This window comes from Ovis aries, chromosome 2, assembly GCF_016772045.2.
Source record: "Ovis aries strain OAR_USU_Benz2616 breed Rambouillet chromosome 2, ARS-UI_Ramb_v3.0, whole genome shotgun sequence".
Classification (NCBI taxonomy): domain Eukaryota; kingdom Metazoa; phylum Chordata; class Mammalia; order Artiodactyla; family Bovidae; genus Ovis; species Ovis aries.
The window spans coordinates 203389-222026 of record NC_056055.1 but is presented as its reverse complement, the minus strand read 5'-3'; the positions used below and the strand labels follow the sequence as shown (position 1 = coordinate 222026).

The 18638-nt window shown below is 46.6% G+C and overlaps 1 protein-coding gene across 5 annotated transcripts in view; it reads left to right on the top strand.

Moving 5' to 3' along the window:
- The window catches only part of SH3YL1 (SH3 and SYLF domain containing 1), a 62748-nt gene that overhangs the window by 23548 nt on the left and 20562 nt on the right, over positions 1–18638 (top strand). For 3 of the 5 annotated variants that reach the window (XM_042242749.2, XM_042242748.1, XM_042242747.2), the window contains exons 4-9: positions 113–181; positions 2449–2513; positions 10276–10388; positions 11438–11566; positions 15238–15406; positions 16187–16262. In XM_042242749.2, coding sequence (XP_042098683.1) covers positions 115–181; positions 2449–2513; positions 10276–10388; positions 11438–11566; positions 15238–15406; positions 16187–16262 — 619 coding nt within the window. In that variant the 5' untranslated portion in view covers positions 113–114. The remainder of the gene's footprint in view (positions 1–112; positions 182–2448; positions 2514–10275; positions 10389–11437; positions 11567–15237; positions 15407–16186; positions 16263–18638) is intronic. The other 2 variants (XM_027964017.2, XM_027964018.3) reach the window with 1 other exon arrangement.

The following is an 18638-nucleotide window of genomic DNA, read 5'->3' as shown; positions in this document are numbered from 1 at the left end:
CCTTAAAAACGGAAACATTTTAAAGAATATCCATCCCCAGGGCAGAATCATATCAAGATCAGTATAATTTGGCTTTACTTTCTTGTATGAAATCTAATACCTGATTTTTCAGACATGACGTCAAAATGCATTTGCCTTGACTCTCAAGAACCAACGTTTATCACATTTGAAATGTGTGTAGGTATGTGTAAGGGGCTGGTAAAGAATCTGCCTGCGATGCAGGGGACCAGGGTTCGATTCCTGGGTTGGGAAGACGCCCTGGAGAAGCAAATGGCAACTCGAGTATTCTTGCCTGGAGAATCCTACAGACAGAGAAACTTGGCAGGCTCTAGTCCATGGGGCCGCAAGAGTCAGACACGATTTAGCTACTAAACCGCCACCAGGCGTGTCATAACATCTAAAAGCCTTTTTATATGAATTTAACATTAGCTGTTCGGTTATATAATTGAACACATTTTTTTCTGTTACTGTGTTAATATGTCGGGCTTCCCTTGTGGCTCAGCTGGTAAAGAATCCGCCTGCAATGCAGGAGGCCTGGGTTTGATCCCTGGGTTGGGAAGATCCCCTGGAGAAGGGAAAGGTTACCCACTCTAGTATGCTGCCCTGGAGAATTCCATGGGCCATATAGTCCATGGGGTCGCAAAGAGTCGGACACAACTGAGCGACTTTCACTTCACTTCTGCTAATAGCTCTTTTCAGTGTCAATAATTTAATTTTCTGCTGAGAGAACATGGGCCATCCACTTGCAGTAGATAAATCTGGGCATTTGTGGGGTGCACAGCTCTGGAACGTGTGTCAGTGGGATTTACTGTCCCCTGTGAGGTGTCCCCACAGTAAATGAGAGTTGGCCTCTGAGTTTGTACTTCAGATTTCATAGCTCCAGACTTGGCTATGAAACAAAAATGACAAAATTCTCTTTTTCTCAAGAGAAGACGCGTCACCCAAATTTTCATAGGCAGGTTTTCAGCAGTACAACCAGACAAGTAGGCACATTCAAATTGAGTGCACTGTTAGGCTCCAGGTTTGCAAGAAGCCCCCCATCTTGCCCTGCAGGTCAGCGCTGTGGTGGACAGGTGCCTGTCAGGAAAGAGGAGGAGCTATCCACCCTGGGGCTCCTCTCAGAACCTCAGGGGGACCCACCCACTGGTTTAAGCACCCAAGTTTCCCTCTCTCATCTTCCCAATTATCTGGTGGTCACTCTGCAGAGAGTATTTCAAAAACCAGCTGGTGGGGCAAGCGAATCCCCGCATCCTGGCCAGGTGGGTGGTCTTTACACAGGGACAGTCCGTAACAGAGGAAGTGGAAAACAACTTTGGGGTTACGAGACATTAATTTACAGAGTCAAACCCCCCCTAAGCACAGACAGATGAGTTCTGGATGCATTCAGGCACCAGCCTGTCATCCAGGGTACATGCCAGTAAGGGAAGCTGGGCTCCGGACGCCAGTGCGCATCTTCCTGAAGCACTCATCAAGACCACCCCACCCCCCAGTTACTTTTCTCTAGACTTGTTCAACATAATTGTGTCTACATCAGGAAGTATGCACAAAGTGTCCTGAAATGTACCGTGTCATGGCAAATGGAGTTATTTTACTTAGCTTCCAAATGTCAGGATATGTATCTTGTTAGAATTTTAATCAGCTTGAATTGATTATCTGTTTCTTGTGCTTCTACTAGGGACCAAGGATGTCAAAACAGGATTTTGCCCTCAGAGACTTATAATAGAAACAGTTTAGTATTATGTTACCGTTAGAAGTGATTATTTTGAATCCTTTTGCTCTCATATCTATGATAAAGTTCCAACTAAAGACTAGAATTCCAGCTCAATTATTTTGCAAAACATGATAAATAGTGATGAAATTATCAAATGCTATGCATAGTTAATCAGTGAGAATTCAGTAGTTTGGTATTATGCATATTTATAGGGAAAGATTGGAAAACATAGACTTGTAAGTCTATGAAGCTCATAATACATATCTAACACCTTTTAAACATTCGTGTCCGTCTCTGTGCGACCCCACAGACGGCAGCCCACCAGGCTCCCCCGTCCCTGGGATTCTCCAGGCAAGAACACTCGAGTGGGTTGCCATTTCCTTCTCCAATGCATGAAAGTGAAAAGTGAAAGTGAAGTCGCTCAGTCGTGTCCGACTCTTCTTGACCCCATGGACTGCAACCTACCAGGCTCCTCTGTCCATGGGATTTTCTAGGCAAGAGTACTGGAGTGGGGTGCCATTGCCTTCTCCCATAATACATATCTAACACCTTTTAAACATTTTTAACTTAAAAAATTATATGTTTATTAAAGAACATTTAAAAACATAGGCAAAAATGCTAAAGTCTCATTATTTTAAAAATAAACACCATTCATTCACATTTTAGCATCTTTCCTCTCTATATTTATATGCCGAGGAGTTTTATTGTTCGAGTAATTGCTTGTTTGTTTCTGTTAGAATGGTCTGCGCCTTCAGCCATCGGGATAGCTGGGCTTGGTGGCGGATTTGAACTAGGAATAGAGGTGAGTGAGCCACGTGTGTGTGCAGTTGACTTATTCTCTGGAAGCAGCTGATACGTGAAAGGTGAGAGATTCGAGATTCCCTCCTGTTCTTGTCTCACCGCCTGTGGAAATTGTTCCCCTTTACTTTCTTGAGTCTCGGCCTAAACTGTGTGACGTTTATCGTCTGTGTCTCTCTCTTTCCTAACGTTTATCATCTGTCTCTCTCTCTTTCCTTGGCTGCAGAGTTCCTTCCATTTGCCATCTCACGTGTTCCCATCTCTAGCACATCTGAAGAGCAGTTATTCTCAGATCTGACAAAATCTAATTGGCAGCTTCTGGCTTCTGACAGCAGTCATGGGGGCAAACAGCTTAACGTTATGTACCATCATTTGTGGCAAAATCCAGTTTGTGTTACTACTAATGTTCAAATTACTTCAGATTTTTAAAGTACAAATTGTCTTGGTATTATTTCATTTTGTAACTTTGCTCTAATTATGGTTTCTATCAAATGGACTAGAAATTGCACCAGTGCACACGCCCTTTCAGGGGCCTCCAACAGCGAGCATCTGCATGCTATTCATCTTTCATCTGTTGTTTCACTGCTGCTGCTGCTGCTGAGCCGCTTCCGTCGTGTCTGACTCTGTGCAACCCCATAGACGGCAGCCCACCAGGCTCCCCCGTCCCTGGGATTCTCCAGGCAAGAACACTGGAGTGGGTTGCCATCTCCTTCTCCAACACATGAAAGTGAAAAGTGAAAGGGAAGTCGCTCAGTCGTGTCTGACCCTCAGCGACCCCATGGACTGCAGCCTTCCAGGCTCCTCCATCCGTGGGATTTTCCAGACAAGAGTACTGGAGTGGGGTGCCATTGCCTTCTCCGTGTTTTACTGCTAGTGATTGATAAATCAAATCTAATGTTCCCGAATTCTTCTCAAATTACAGCCAGTTTCTTCCTAAGCTCTGCTTTTATGAATTTGCTCTTTTGCCATAGTTTAAAATGACTTTGGGCTTCCCAGGTGGTGCTGGTGGTAAAGAACCTGCCTGCCAGTACTGGTTAGACATAAGAGACGTGGGTTCAGTCCCAGGGTCGGGAAGATCTCCTGCAATCCCTGGGTCAGGAAGATCACCTGAAGAAGGAAATGACAGTCTACTCCAGCATTCTTGCCTGGAGAATCCCGTGGACAGGGGAGCCTGGCAGGCTGTAGTCCATGGAGTCCCAAAGTGTCGAACATGACTGAAGCGACTTAGAACCCACACAGGAGGAATTATTTCCACTACTGTTTTTTTTTTTTTTCATTTTTATTTGACCTTTACTTGCTGCTGCATGAATCTGTATCATAAAAAGAGGAGCGTATTTCAGATTTGCTCTGGCAGCTGCCTTTTTGCTGTGTGTTCAGTGAAGCCAGGTCTCCAGCATTGCAGGCAGACGCTTCACCGTCTGAGCCATCAGGGAGGCCCTTACTTACAGTGAAGTCATAGCCTTCAGCACCGTGGCGCTCGCACGCAAAGCGTGTTTTCAGCATCTGTTGTGCACCGCTGCTCACACCTCCTGGCACTGCACCACGTGTCCCTGTTGTCACTCTGACCCCAGATTTTGGGGCTCAATCTCGAATAACATTTACTTATATTTTCCATCTTTGGGAAATTTGGGGCTTCCCTGGTGGCTCAGATGGTAAAGAATCTGCCTGTAATGCAGGAGACCTGGCTTCAACCGCTAGGTTGGGAAGATCCCCTGGAGAAGGGGATGGCTACCCACTCCAGTATTCTGGCCTGGAGAATTCCATTGACTGTATAGAGGAATTGCCAACATCCATAGGATCATTGAAAAAGCAAGAGAGTTCCTAAAAAACATCCACTTCTGCTATATTGATGATGCCAAAGCCTTTGACTGTGTGCATCACAACAAACTGTGAAAAATTCTTAAAGAGATGGGAATACCAGACCACCTGACCTGCTTACTGAGAAATCTGTATGCAGGTCAAGAAGCAACAGTTAGAGCTGGACATAGAACAACAAACTGGCTCCAAATTGGGAAAGGAGTACATCAAAACTGTATGTTGTCATCCTGCTTATTTAACTTATATGCAGAGTACATCATGCGAAATGCCAGGCTGGATGAAGCACAAACTGGAATCAAGATTGCTGAGAGAAATACCAGTAACCTCAGATATGCAGATGGTACCATCGTTATGGCAGAAAGTGAAGAACTAAAGAACCTCTTGATGAAAGTGAAAGTGGAGAGTGAAAAAGTTGGCTTAAAACTCAACATTCAGAAAACGAAGATCATGGCATCTGGTCCCATCACTTCATGGCAAATAGATGGGAAAACAATGGAAACAGTGAGAGACTTTATTTTCTTGAGCTCCAAAATCACTGCAGATGGTGACTGCAGCCATGAAATTAAAAGACAGTTACTCCTTGGAAGAAAAGTTATGACCAAAAAGCAGAGACATTACTTTGCTGACAAAGGTTCATCTAGTCAAAGCTATGGTTTTTCCAGTAGTCATGTATGGATGTCAGAGCTGGACTATAAAGAAAGCTGAGCACTGAAGAATTGATGCTTTTGAACTGTGGTGTTGAGAGTCCCTTAGACTGCAAGGAGATCAAACCAGTCAATCCTAAAGGAAATCAGTCCTGAATATCCATTGGAAGGACTGATGCTGAAGCTGAAGCTCTAATACTCTGGCCACCTGATGGGAAGAACTGACTCATTTGAAAAGACATCGATGCTGGGAAAGACTGAGGGCAGGAAGAGAAGGGGACAACAGAGGATGAGATGGTTGGATGGTATCACCGACTTGATGGACATGAGTTTGAGCAAGCTCCAGGAGTTGGTGATGGACAGGGAAGCCTTTTGTGCTGCAGTCCATGGGGTCGCAAAGAGATGGACATGACTGAGTGACTGAACTGTGGAAACTTTGAACACAACTTAGCCTTGTGTCTGTATAGAAATTAACTCTATAATTCTATTTAAATACTGTACATGGAAAATACATATTAACTTTGAAAAATATCCACTTCAAGTAGAGATCAGACTGTCCTAGGAGTTTGTGCCTCTTGAATATGACCTGACTGCTTCCCCAAGCACAGCTGTAAGGTTAGGGTCATCAGCTGCTTTTCAGTGCTAGGAAGAGGCCAAGCTGGTCCCCCAGGAAGCATCTCAGACCTGGACAGGAGTGTGTTTCCCTTCTGGGCGCACCCCTGGACCAGGATGAGTGAGGAAGCTGGTGGGTTGTTGGCCACGAGCCCACAGACCTCCTGCTGCTGGGCGCTCTTGTTAGCCCAGCTCTGGTCCCAGTGAAACACAGCAGAGCTGTGGCCAGTGGGTGCTGAAGGCCCACGCCCCAGGGTCTGCAGCCCCCTGGGCTTCCTGGTCCTCTGCCTAGTGTTCTTCTTTCACCAGACACTTGCTGTTAATGAGATAGAGGGCTTGACCCAAGCTCCAGCCTGGAGAGTTTCTTGTCTGGCCCTTATCTGAATTGTGAGTCCTTCGTACCTATGTCCTTAGATTGACCAAGTATCACCCACAAGTAGACACACAGAATAAGTCTGTTTCTTTACAGCACTGGTGTCAGAGGTTCAGACTGTCAAGTATTTGTTGACTACTTTAATTATCTGCCATTCTGTTTTAGAGTGGAATAGTTAGCAATAATAGTTAATAGTCTCATAAAACGCTCACATATCTTCTTACAGAATCATTTCCATACCATAGTCATGAAGGATGTCATTGTGGAGGTAACTGAGTTACGTGACCCCTCTGGTGGAGACAACCAGAGAGTGACAGGCTGGTTATTCAGAGGGACGCCTCTGGTTCCCAAACACAGTTATGAGTTGTTTGCAACCCTGGGTGCTGGTTCCCTCACGAGACATCTCGTCTTGGCCGCCTTTCACAGGCAAGGAGAGGGAGGCTCAGAGACGTCGAGCCCTGTGTGCTTGGTTCCAGGGCTGCTCCCGGTGCCCCATCTGGTCTGGCCTATAACTGCCGTCCCTGTAGCACACTGTGGGTTTGAGGGCACGCGTGGGGGAGGCAGGGTGCCTGCCTCTTTGAGGGCGTTTCAGTGCAGAGAGACACTCAGCCATGTGCAGAGGTGGTGTGTGCTTGTCTCTGATCGGTTCCCCTGGAGACAGAGCCTGGGATGGGACTCAGGGCACAGGTGATTTACTGAGCAAGTGTTCTCGGGGGGCCTGTAAGGGGCCCAGGGAAGCAGACAGAGAAGGGGAAGCGTCTGGGCAAGGCTGTCATCCCTGGTAAACTCACCATGGTCTGATGACAGGGAGAGGAGGCAAGTCCTAGGACAGAAGCGACCCAGCCAGTGTCTGGGGATGGCTGCTCTCACCACCTGTCTGTGTGAGGGCAGCTGAGTGCTGGGTGGGGGGCTGGAGGAGCCGGTGCTGCTCCTGCCTGTGGCCAGAGCCCTCTCCTGAGCCCAGGGCCCCAGGGAGTGTCCGCCTTCCGTGCTGCCTCCCACGGGTGGTGACCCCTTCCATGCATGTGGGAATGTGGGCCTGAGCCCAGGGCAACCAGGGGGTATCCGCCCTCCGTGCTGCCTCCCGCGGGTGGTGGCCCCTTCCATGCATGTGGGAATGTGGACCTGACCACCAGGAAGTCTAGGTCGGTCTCTGCTTTGGAATCTGGACCAGGATAAGGCCGTGAAGTCCTTCATAGGGTGCCATGTTTTGACAGGATTTGTTGGCCTTTATCAGCTTGGACTTCAGTTAAATACACAGTCTGGTACTGGTCACTTGAGACAGCTGCTGAGAATCCCAAGGTTGTATGACTTATGCAAACCCACCAAACACAACAACGACAAAAAAAGTTTTAAAAGTCAGTGGAGTCAGGAAAGATAATGCGAAGAGCTAGTTTAAATGCTACTAATATTTTCTTTCCAGGACAATTATAGCAGAGGCCAAAGCTCTGAAAACCCCGACACCACAGATTACCCCATTGTTTGTCGTTTACCAAAAGCCAGAATCCACACTGGGCCATCGAGTCTGATCGGCTTCGCCCAAGACTGTAACGTGAGAAAAACGGCTCAGTCTTTTCCAGGAGAATTTGGATGAACTCTTTTGCTTTAATAATGAGAAAGGCTAGATCTAGGCTGAAGCTGAGAAGCTACCTTTAGAGATCAGAGTTCAGTGTCTAAGTCCCCTAAGGTTGCTGTGCACAAGAGGATCTGTTGGTGTGGAGTGAGAGGCGCTGGGAGCCTCTCAAGCTTGGCTTGGATGTTGAGGCTGATGATGCCCCTGAGTGAGAGTGTGAAGCTTGTCACCCACGAGAGGAGGCTTTCCAGGGGAGTGGGGCAGACTTCTGAGCAGAACGGCTGGAGAGATGGGAAAAAAGACCGACTGAGCTTCTGCAGAGGGTGGAGGAGGTGGGGGCAGGTCTCACCAGAACCACGGGCGGAGCCCTGGGCTTTCTCCGCGGGTTGCCTGGATGCCGGGCTTCACCACAGGACTGCAGCGTCGGGGACTCGGGTCCTCGGTGGGTAAACGTCTGAGGGCAGAGGGCAGGGTGTGTGGGGCAGGGGGTCGGGGAGCCGTGGCCAGTGGCCCCTGAGAACACTTTTCCCTAGCTTTTCCTGTGTGACTTTTTAAATTCTTGTTTAAGAATTGGATTTAATTATAAAACTTTGGTTTTATTTACAAGTTAACTGCATCTTAATTCCAACTTGTTAAGAAGTGCTTGTCACATTCTCACCTGTCGGTCTTATGTGGCTTACGTGCCCACCTGCCCCTGCCTTCTTTCAGGAAATCCACCCTGCTTTCCGCTCTGAGCTGTGGAAAGAAGTAGAGAGCCATTGGCACTGTGGCTGCTCTTCAAACTGTGGAGCTTTGGGCCTGGCTCCCTGTCTAATTGGTCGTGTCACTGAAGAACGCAGCATTATCTTACTCTTATTCCAGGAGATCTGAATTGAGACTGGACATGAACTTAAAGGGTTAATTTATTTTCTTCACTGACTCATAGCTGTGCCTTACTTTACTAAGACGCACCAAGCAGAAAGGGCCGTACTAACTGGAGCACCTACAGGGTCATGACTGGAGGTTTAGTGACAGTGTCTACGCACTAAGCAATATGCAAAGGAATTCCATGTATATTTTCTTAAAAAATCTGTACAATTTGGTGATCAATCATTGGCGAAATTGCTTAACTTTGCATGAGAAATGCTAAATAATTCTATATCATTAAACGCCATGCTCCTCAGAATCGTTCTTTATACAAGAGTATAGTAAAAGTAAAAATAACAGTTGATATGAGTCAGCGGTATGTTTTGCGTGGGTCAGTTAGGTGGCATATTAAGTCTGTCCTTCAGAACCTGAGTGTACTTTTTCATGAAGTGATTCAAATTAAACTGTATCAGGAATTCTACTAGGCCCTTCCAAGTACAATCACATTTGATAATAATTGGGTTCTTCTGTCGATGAAGACATCTACTTGAAAAATGTAAAGAGCAGTATAAATGAACTCATCTTTTAAGCATTAATCTGCTTGGCCTTTGCATATTTTGTTGAGATGTGAATATGCCAGGCTGTACAGATTATTTCAATTCATCTTTCAAACAGCTGTGTCTGTTCATGCACGTACATACGTGTGTAAGAGCCGACTCTGGAAATGACTCTGATGCTGGAAAGACTGAAGGCAAAAGGGAGGGGGTGGCAGAGGATGAGATGGTTAAACAGCATCACCGATTCAGTGGACATAAGTTTGAGCAAACGCAGGGAGGCAGTGAAGGACAGGGGGGCTAGCGTGCGGCAGTCTGTGTGGTCGCCAAGAGTCGCACACAGTTTAGTGGCTGGACACCAACAGTGCACATGCCTGTGTGAGTACGTGTGCCTGTAAATGTGGGAACTACTATTATGCCCATCTTACAGAGAAGGAGACTGAGGCTCTGAACTGCTCAGTTTGCCCACGGTCACGCAATGTGCTCGAGAGGAAAATGGCAACCCACTCCAGCATTCTTGCCTGGAGAATCCCACGGACGAAGGAACCTGGCAGGCTACAGTCCAGGGGGTCGCAAAAAGTCGGACCCGACCGAGCGACTAAGACACACGGTGTGCAGGGGCACGAGTGGGGCTATCACCCAGATGTCCAGCTACGCCCTCCTGCCTTCTGTTTTCTGGGCACGTAGCTCAGGGGGTGGGTCCTGTTGTGGACTTTAAGTATGAAAAGGCCAAAGGTACCCGCAACGGCCCTGGGACCCTGTCAGCCCTCCTGGTGGTCCTGCCCCGGAGTCTGGAGAATACACCCCACCCCGGGCGTGTTCTCCCTCCAGCTTCGCTTTTATTGTGCTGGGAGGACTAACTGTGGTGACAGGCACAGCTAGGGCCACAAGTCTTCTTCCTGACACCTCGCAGGTCTGTGCGGGTTGGGGTCGGGGGGCATGGGTGGGATCCAGACTCCAGGCCCCCGACCTTCTGGCCTGCTCCTCACTCCCGTTCTCCGGCTCAGCCTTCGCCGAGTGTTCAGTTTGAGAAAGTCCTTCGACCTTTCACACCTACCTGAGTGTGAGCCGGTCACTAGGACAGCCCACCCGGCCTCACTCACCCACGAGGCTGTGGAGAAGCTGGAGCAGCACCCCTGGCGGGCGCCCGGCCCCTCTCCTCACCTGGGGGACGGGGGCTGCCTAAGTCCTCAGCTGAAAGTAAAGCGCAGCTCTGCTTTCGGGCTCTTCCTTTGCCCACATCGAGATTCTCGCTGCATGACATATCGCACGTTTGAGTTGTGATAAACACATTTTAAATGATACACGGGTGGGATTATTTTAAAATACATGGCTCTGCTTTTCAGGTATCAGACTTGGTGATAATTTTGAACTATGACAGAGCCGTAGAAGCTTTTGCAAAAGGTGGTAACCTAACACTTGGCGGGAACCTCACAGTGGCCGTCGGGCCCTTGGGAAGGTGAGTGCTCGAAACCCTTTCTGAGCAGCTATGGACTGTAAAGACTTTAAAAACCATAGTGTTTTGCATTAAGAGAAAATTGAATTAGAGTGACACAAATTTGTGATCTGCACGTGTCCCAGAGGATCTTCCCAGGTGGAGCAGTGGTAAAGAATCCCCCTGCCAATGCAGGAGACAGAGCGACAAGGTCCCTGGATGCGAAAGGTCCCCTGAAGGAGGAGGTGGCCCCCCCTCCAGGATTCTTGCCTGGGAATCCTGTGGACAGAGGAGACCGTCGGGCTTCAGCCCACGGGGTCCAAAGAGTCGGACACGCCTGAGCACACACACGTGCAGAGAGGGTTTGAGGTTGCTCACAAATAAGAAACTTGCAAAACACAGCCAGTGTAATAAAATGAGAAAAGTTGAAACCAACACATGTGAAAAGAAACTAAATTTTCAGCAATGCAGAATTAACGTAAAATTTATATATATGCTGTGAAGGAGCCTGGTCAAGTCAGTTTTAATTAACTGAGAAAGAGCAGCATTGATCAGGACAAAAAAAGAAAAGCATCTTTCCAAACTACATTGTGAAAAGTTGAAGGGGAAGTGTTTTGCATGAGTGATGTCTGCAATACTGTGGTTTCCCCTTCCCTATTGATGAATGACTATTCTTGAGTTAATTGAACAGTTAAATATTTTGAACTCAGACTGTTTGTAGAAGTTAGTAAAATCATCTAAAAATGTTTCTGAGTTCTATGGAGATACTCACAGTAAAAAGAACCACAGTCTTTTACTCTTGAGACGCACTTCCCTGTTTTGGTAAAAGAAGACAAAGTTAGAGAATCTCAGCTTAACTTGTGTTCTTCCCGTGTGTCACCTTGTCCTATAACCGTCTTGCCTACTATGTCCTCTGAACCACCTTCAACACACCTACTTTAGGCCAGCAGGAAGTAAAATATAAAAATAAGGTAGGTATAGAGCGAGATCCTTCTTTGGGGTTGGAAGCTGGTGCCGCTCAGACAGTCGCCTTTAGGTGGCGATGCTCACAGCTCTGGGATAATGTTTTGCAGGAATTTAGAAGGAAATGTCTCCCTAAGAAGCTCGGCTGCCGTCTTTACTTACTGCAAGTCGAGAGGCCTCTTCGCCGGCATATCTTTAGAAGGCAGCTGTTTGATTGAGAGGAAGGAAACTAACCGAAAGTAAGTCTAAGGCAAATAATTTTAATTGATTTGAAGAAAGTGAGCCTTTGTAGATTCATGTGGTTCTTAAGAGGGTACAGAGCACCTTCGTACGGCGTGTCTGCTGGCACCGAGCTTCCAGCAGCACCTGCTCGCCTGCGTCTCTGTGTCACATTTTGGTAATTCCTACAGGATTTCAAACTTTTTCGTTATTGCATTGGCTCCGGTGATCTGTGATCTGTGGCCATGGATGTTACAGCTGTGATTGTTTGGGACATCAGGCCCTGCGCCCTGTCAGGGGAGAACCTGTTCAGTAAGCGTGTCTATGTTCTGACCGCCCCTCCCCGAGGCTCCATCCCTCTCCTCAGGCCTCCCTGTTCCCTTCGATACAATACATTGAAATTAACAAGGACCTCTAAGTGTTCAAGTGAAGAGCTGCACATCTCTTAGTTTAAACCAAGAGCTGAAAACGCCTGAGCTTGATGAGGAAGGCACGTCAAAGCTGAGACAGGCCGAGAGCTAGGCCTCTGGTGCCGAATAGTCAGCCAAGCTGTGACTGCAAAGGAGAAGTTCCCGAAGGAAGCGACAGGTGCCACACCAGTGAAAGGATGAGCGATAAGACAGCGAACAGCCTCATCACTGGTTCGGAGACGGTTTCAGTGGTTTGGATTGAAGATCCAAAGCAAGGACAACCTTGCCTTCGGCCAAAGCCTCATCCAGAGCAAGGCCCTAATTCTCCTCAGCTCTACGAAGGCGGAGAGAGGTGTGGGGGCTACAGAAGAAAAGTGAGAAGCTGGCAGAGGCTGGTTCATGAGATTGAAGAAAGAAGCCATCCTCATAACATATTAGGTTGGTGCGGAAGTAATAGCGGTTTTACATTGTTGAAATTTGTCATTTGATATTGGAATCCATTCTTAAATCAATGTGGTTCTGTTAAACTTCATTTTAATGCTCATTTCTCGCTTTATGTTTTTTGCTAATGACTTATTACTTGCTGTTTATTTTATATTTATTTTAGATTAGGGAAATGATGTTTAGATAAAAAGCAAATTCAAGTGAATTTTTTATTCAAGTTCAAAGTGGGTCGTGAAGTAGCGGAGACCACTTGCAGCATCAACAGTGCACTTGGCCCAGGAACTGCTAACGAACGGACAGTGCAGCGGTGGTTCAAGGAGTTTTGCGAGGAGACGAGAGCTTTGAAGATGAGGAGCATGGTCGTGGGCCATCAGAAGTTGACAACAGTCAACTGGGAGCCATCGCTGAGTCGGATCCTCTTACAACCACATGAAAAATTGGCAAAGAATTCAGTGTTGACCGTTCTACAGTCATTCTGCATCTGAAGCAAATGGGAAAGGAGAAAAAGCTCAATAAGTGGGGGCTTCATGCTGCTGCTGCTGCTGCTGCTGCTAAGTCGCTTCAGTCGTGTCTGACTCTGTGCAGCCCCACAGACAGCAGCTCACCAGGCTCCACTGTCCCTGGGATTCTCCAAGGAAGAACACTGGAGTGGGTTGCCATTTCCTTCTCCAATGCATGAAAAGTGAAGTTGCTCAGTCGTGTCCGACTCTTCGTGACCCCATGGACTCCAGCCTACCAGGCTCCTCCGTCCATGGGATTTTCCAGGCAAGAGTACTGGAGTGGGTTGCCACTGCCTTCTCCAGGGTGCTTCATGAGCTGACCAAAAATCAAGAAAATTGTTTTGAAGTGTAGTCTTCTCTTATTCTAAGCAACAGTAATGAACCATTTCTTGATTGGATTGTGGCGTGTGACAAAAGGAGGATTTTATTCGACGACTGGTGACGACCAGCTCAGTTGGACTGAGAAGAAGCTCCAAAGCACTTCCCAAAGCCAACCTTGCACCAAAAAAGATCACGATCACTGCTTGGTGGCCTGTTGCTGCTCTTATGCACTACAGCTTTCTTAATCCTGAGGAACCATTACCTCTGAGAAGTCTGCTCAGCAAATTGAAGAGACGCTTCAAAACCTGCAGTGCCCGCAGCGGGCGTTGGTCAGCAGAGCAAGCCGAATTCTTCTGTGTGGTAACGCCTGCCACCTGCCACACAGCCGACACTGCAAAAGGCGAGCAAGTCGGGCTGCACAGTTTTGCTTCATCCGCCATATTCACCTGATCTCTCACCCGCTGACTACCACTCTTCAAGCATCTCAGCAACTTTCTGCAGGCAAAATTCTTCCACAACCAGCAGGAGGCAGAAAATGCTCTCCAAGAGTTCACTGAATCCTGAAGCGTGAATTTCTACATGACAGGAGTAAGCAAACTTATTTCTTGTTGGTGAAAACGTGTTGATTGTAATGGTTCCTATTTTGATTAATAAAGATGTTTTTGAACCTAGTTATAATGACTTAAAATTTGTGGTCTGAAGCCACAGTCACTTCTGCACCAACATAATAAAAGCGCAGTGTCCACCATTATAAGAGGTTCCCTATTGTTACACTCAGCCTTTGTCTGTCTTCCATAACTCACAGACCAGTTTTGACCTAAAAAAAATAAAAGATTTGGAGGATCCTAACAGGGAACAAGGAACTTCCTCTTTAACCTGGCATCTAGCTAATAGTTCCCAAAACTGTGCTTCCAAATTTCCACTAAAATGTGTCTGTCTAATTGCCCAGAAAAAGGTCAGAAGCTAGGACTGAGAGGACTGCTTGCAGAAACTGGCAGGAGTCCCACAACAGTGACCCTGACGGGCCTGGGCCTGCTGGTGGCGGGCAGACGCCTGCTGGTGGCGGGCAGACCCCTGATGGTGGCGGGCAGACGCCTGCTCGTGATGGGCAAATGCCTGCTGGTGGCGGGCAGACGCCTGCTGGTGGTAGACACCTACTGGTGGCGGGCAAATGCCTGCTGCTCACACCTGACAGAGAGGAGTCAGGGGCCACGTGTGTGGCGCTCTTCCACCTGGAGCCCCACACTCACTCAGTGATGTTCAGTGCAGACCTCAACAACCAGAAAACGGGAGGGATGGGGAAAGTAAGGCTTGCAGAACTCTCTACCTTGTAAAGTCAAGAGAAATGGTTTTTACTTCTGGTTTTATTAATTTGAGAAATTTAAGTTAAGAATGCTTTTAGAAATGTGTGATTCTAGGCCTTTGGAAGATTTTCCCACTAAAGTTCACCTAATCCCTGGATAAACTAAAAGAAATACACTTTTTAATCAACTGCAAGGCTTCCAAACATGTAAGGCAGATCCTTACATAATTTTGTTACAAATAAACATTTTAGGGAACTATAGGTTGGCACCATTTTTATAAGAAACTTATAAAGCAAAAGCCTGTAAAAAATGTATGTGCTTGTAGGTACCTGTGCACACGTGTCTAATTCTTGTGTCTACATATGTTTATATATAAATGCTCTGTAGATGTTTATATATAAATGTTCTACATATGTTTATATATAAATGTTCTACATATGCTTTTATGTATGAATGCATGTGTTTGTGAAGTGCTTCTATATTGTTGGGAAAAGGACATAAATATCAGGCCACTTACGGCAGTTGCCTCTAGAGGTGAGCTTAGAGGGATGAATGTTGGGCCTTAATGCGGGTGGTTAGTGTTTGAAGAGTGGTTTGTGTAAAGCTCCGTGGGTGAGCAAGACACACTGACGCGCGTGGGTGTGTGTCCTTCATCTACCTCTAGAAAAGATCTATGTCTTCAAAATAAATGTTCTCATATGTTTCCTGGTAGATTTTATTGTCAAGACATTCGAGCCTATGACATTTTGTTTGGCGATATCACACGGCCTGCTCAAGCAGAAGACCTTTATGAAATTCTCGATTCCTTTACTGAGAAGTATGAAAGTGAAGGACAGCGACTCAACGCCAGAAGAGCCGCCCGGGAGCAGAAGAAGGCTTCGGTGATGCTGGGTTTCTCTGTTTTCCTTAATAGCTGCAGAGGATTTCTTCATATAGACGATTCTGCCTTTGGTAGTGAGCTCCTCGGGGGCTCAGTCCATAATCCGCCTGCAGTGCGGTGGGCCTGGGTTCCATCCTGAGCCAGGGAAGACCCCCTGGAGGAGGGCACGGCTGCCCCTCAAGTATTCTCGCCTGGACATTTCCTTGGACGGAGGAGCCTGGTGGGCCACAGTCCCTTGGGTCGCAAAGAGTCAGATGGGACTGAGCAACTAACACACACATCCTGCATATCCAGTTCTAAACACCCTACTAAACCTCCCTTGTAATTTCATTTGCATATAGTTCTTGTGAAAAATGTCCTGAAACCTTGGCGATCATCTATACAAATTTCAGGAAGAGATGCAGTTTCCTTTCATTGCCTTTCTGCGAGATCAGACCTCTATAATATTAATTAACAGTACTAATAACCGCTGCTGGCCTAGTGCCTTGATGTGTGGAGAGCCTTCTGCGCTGGGTTCATAGCTCCGCTCGGTCCATCGCGGGCTCCTCCTGCGCAGTGGCGGGGCCGGGAGGAGGGACGCTTCCAGCTGCAGAAGCGTGGCCCCTGCGGTCACCTGCCTGTTGTCAGTTCAACCAGGGGTGGCCCAGAGCAGCGTGTGTGCTCTGCTAACGAGTGCAGGGCCTCGCGCTTGCATGTACACGCACAGGCGGGGGCGGGGAAGCATCATATGCTCCTAAGAAAAAACATTTAAAATCACGTGCATTTTTCCTGCTCTTCCCAGGCTAAATTGCCTCCGAAACCATCATCAAGACCACAGCAATCGCCTGCACAAGCACAGCTGAGTTCTGGCTCTCAAAGTAAGTGTTTTTGTTGCAATTCAAATACAGTTATAATTAAGTAGGTATGAAATATTATTAAGAAATCAAAAGTTACACTTTTAGAGTCCAATAGAAGAACTGATGCATATTAAAGAGAAAAAAAAACAAATGCTTGGCCTCTTCTAAACACATGAGGCTGATTGTCGTCCCTGTAATTTGTGAAAATGTTTATTCTCGTTCAGAAAATGCTTTTTCCAGTGACAGAGTTTTACCTTTAAAGTTTTTCTCTCTCCTCTTCTTCTTTTTTTTTCACATCTCTTCCAAACACTGTTATTCTGCTGATTTGAAATGGAAACAATAAACCTGTTTTTCTCATATACACATAGATTTATATTTCTGAAAATTGATTTTACTATACATTCTTGGAAGCTCAGGGTTTCACAAAATAGAAACCTTATTTTCTAGGGTTTCTAAATAGCTCAGTGTTGTAAAACAGAATAAATTCATGAAGCATCAGGTTTTCGGCCTTCACTCATCTTTCTATTACTCATTTTTATGACAGTCACTTTTGGAATTCTGGTTTTCATGGACAGAGGCTTCCAGTAAATAGCAATATAGTAAAGTAGGCAATGTTTCATACAATAATTACCTGTTAGGCAAGCGGCATTGTGCTGTGGCTTTTAAGAGCGCAGTGATGAAGCTAACTTATCTCCTGCCTTTAAAGAACTTTCCCTCCAGGAGCAGAGAGATCACATGTGGAAAAGTAACTGCAATTTCAGGAAGACATACCATGAAATAATGCAAGGGTCTGAGGCACCAACCCCCCATGCCAAAGTCAAAAATATATATCTAACTTTTGACTCCCCCCAAACTTTACTAATAGCCCACAGCTGCCTGGAAGCCTTACTGATAACAGAAACAGTCGATTAACACATATTTTGTGAGTTATATATGTTACCTACTGTATTCCCGTATAAAGTAAACTAGAAAAAATATTAAGAAAAGTATAAGGAAATGAAAATATATTGATGGTACTGTACTGTATTTATTTATACCAAAAGTTTACATCATCTGTTTACAAGATGAATTGTCTGCCAGCACCCATGTCAATATTGTCTTACGTGATACAAACTCTGTAAACGTTATATGTAATGCTAACAAAAAAAATTAGAAATTAATAGGAAAAAGAAATTCACATCTACAGATAGAATGATTCATGCATTGATAAAAATAAGCAGCAGTGTGATTGCTTTGTGGTGGCTTAGCCTATGTACTGGTGAATGAAGAACTGTAAAATTTTTTTGGCATACAGTATTACAGCCATATTTATAATAAATATTAGAAGCATTGGCACATTTTTTAAAAACCGCTTACGTGTGATGAAGACTGATAGTTTCTACAATTACCAGAGGAGAGAGAGGGGCATGCTATACAGTAGCCTAATTCTTTGAAAGCCAAGTTACACAACAGGAAGGAAACTGCCCGTCACTGATTGTGCGTGACACGCGGCCCATCTTGGCCTGTATGAGGGCAGCCTGTCCACTTCTTCACAAGTCGCGCACACAGTGCCCCATGCGGTGAGCGCTTGGGCGATGCTGGTGATGACGGAGACCTCTCACAGTTGCTAGACTTTCACACGAGGACACGCACATACACAGCAGATAAGTCTGTTGGCTGAATGACGTGATGATCATTTACTCTCCATCAAGTGGGGGTGGGTCATCACAGAGGTCTTCCTCCTCATCCTCATGTTGAGCAGGCTGAGGAGAAAGAGGGGGAAGAAGATGGGGTGGTCCTGCTGCCCCAGGGGTGGCAGAGTGGAGTGGGGGGAGAGAGAGGCAAGAGAGGCAGCACCCTCGATGTCCCTTTATGGAAATGCATCCTAATTTCTGTCTGACTTTTTTGCTTTTCCATTTCTCTAAAAATGTGTGTACGGGATCCCAGTCCTCCTTCCACTCTTTGCTTTGGTTTCAGTCCGTGTATCGTACGAGATCCATGTCAGAAAAGAAGTTTAAAAGCAGTCTTGAATAAGCAGGGGCTTCCCAGGTAGCTCAAACGTTAAGGAATCTGCCTGCCAGTGCAGGCAATGAGAGACTCAGGTTTGACCCCTGGCTCGGGAAGATCACCTGGAGAAGGGTGCGGCAACCCACCCCAGTGTTATCGCCTGGAGAATCCCATGGACAGAGGAGCCTGGCGGGCTGCAGTCCTTGGGGTCACAGAGAGTCGGACACGCCTGGGCAGCTGCTGCTTTCTCTTCCATCTGAGTAAGCAGAACCCTCTGCCGGATTGTCTGATGCCAGTGTGTCTTTGGCACTGCCCCTGCGTCTTTTCCCTAGTTGTCTGGCACTGATTCAGGAGCTCTCATCTGCATCGAGTCTCTTTTGCTAATTCCTCTGATGTGGTGTCCATCAGCCC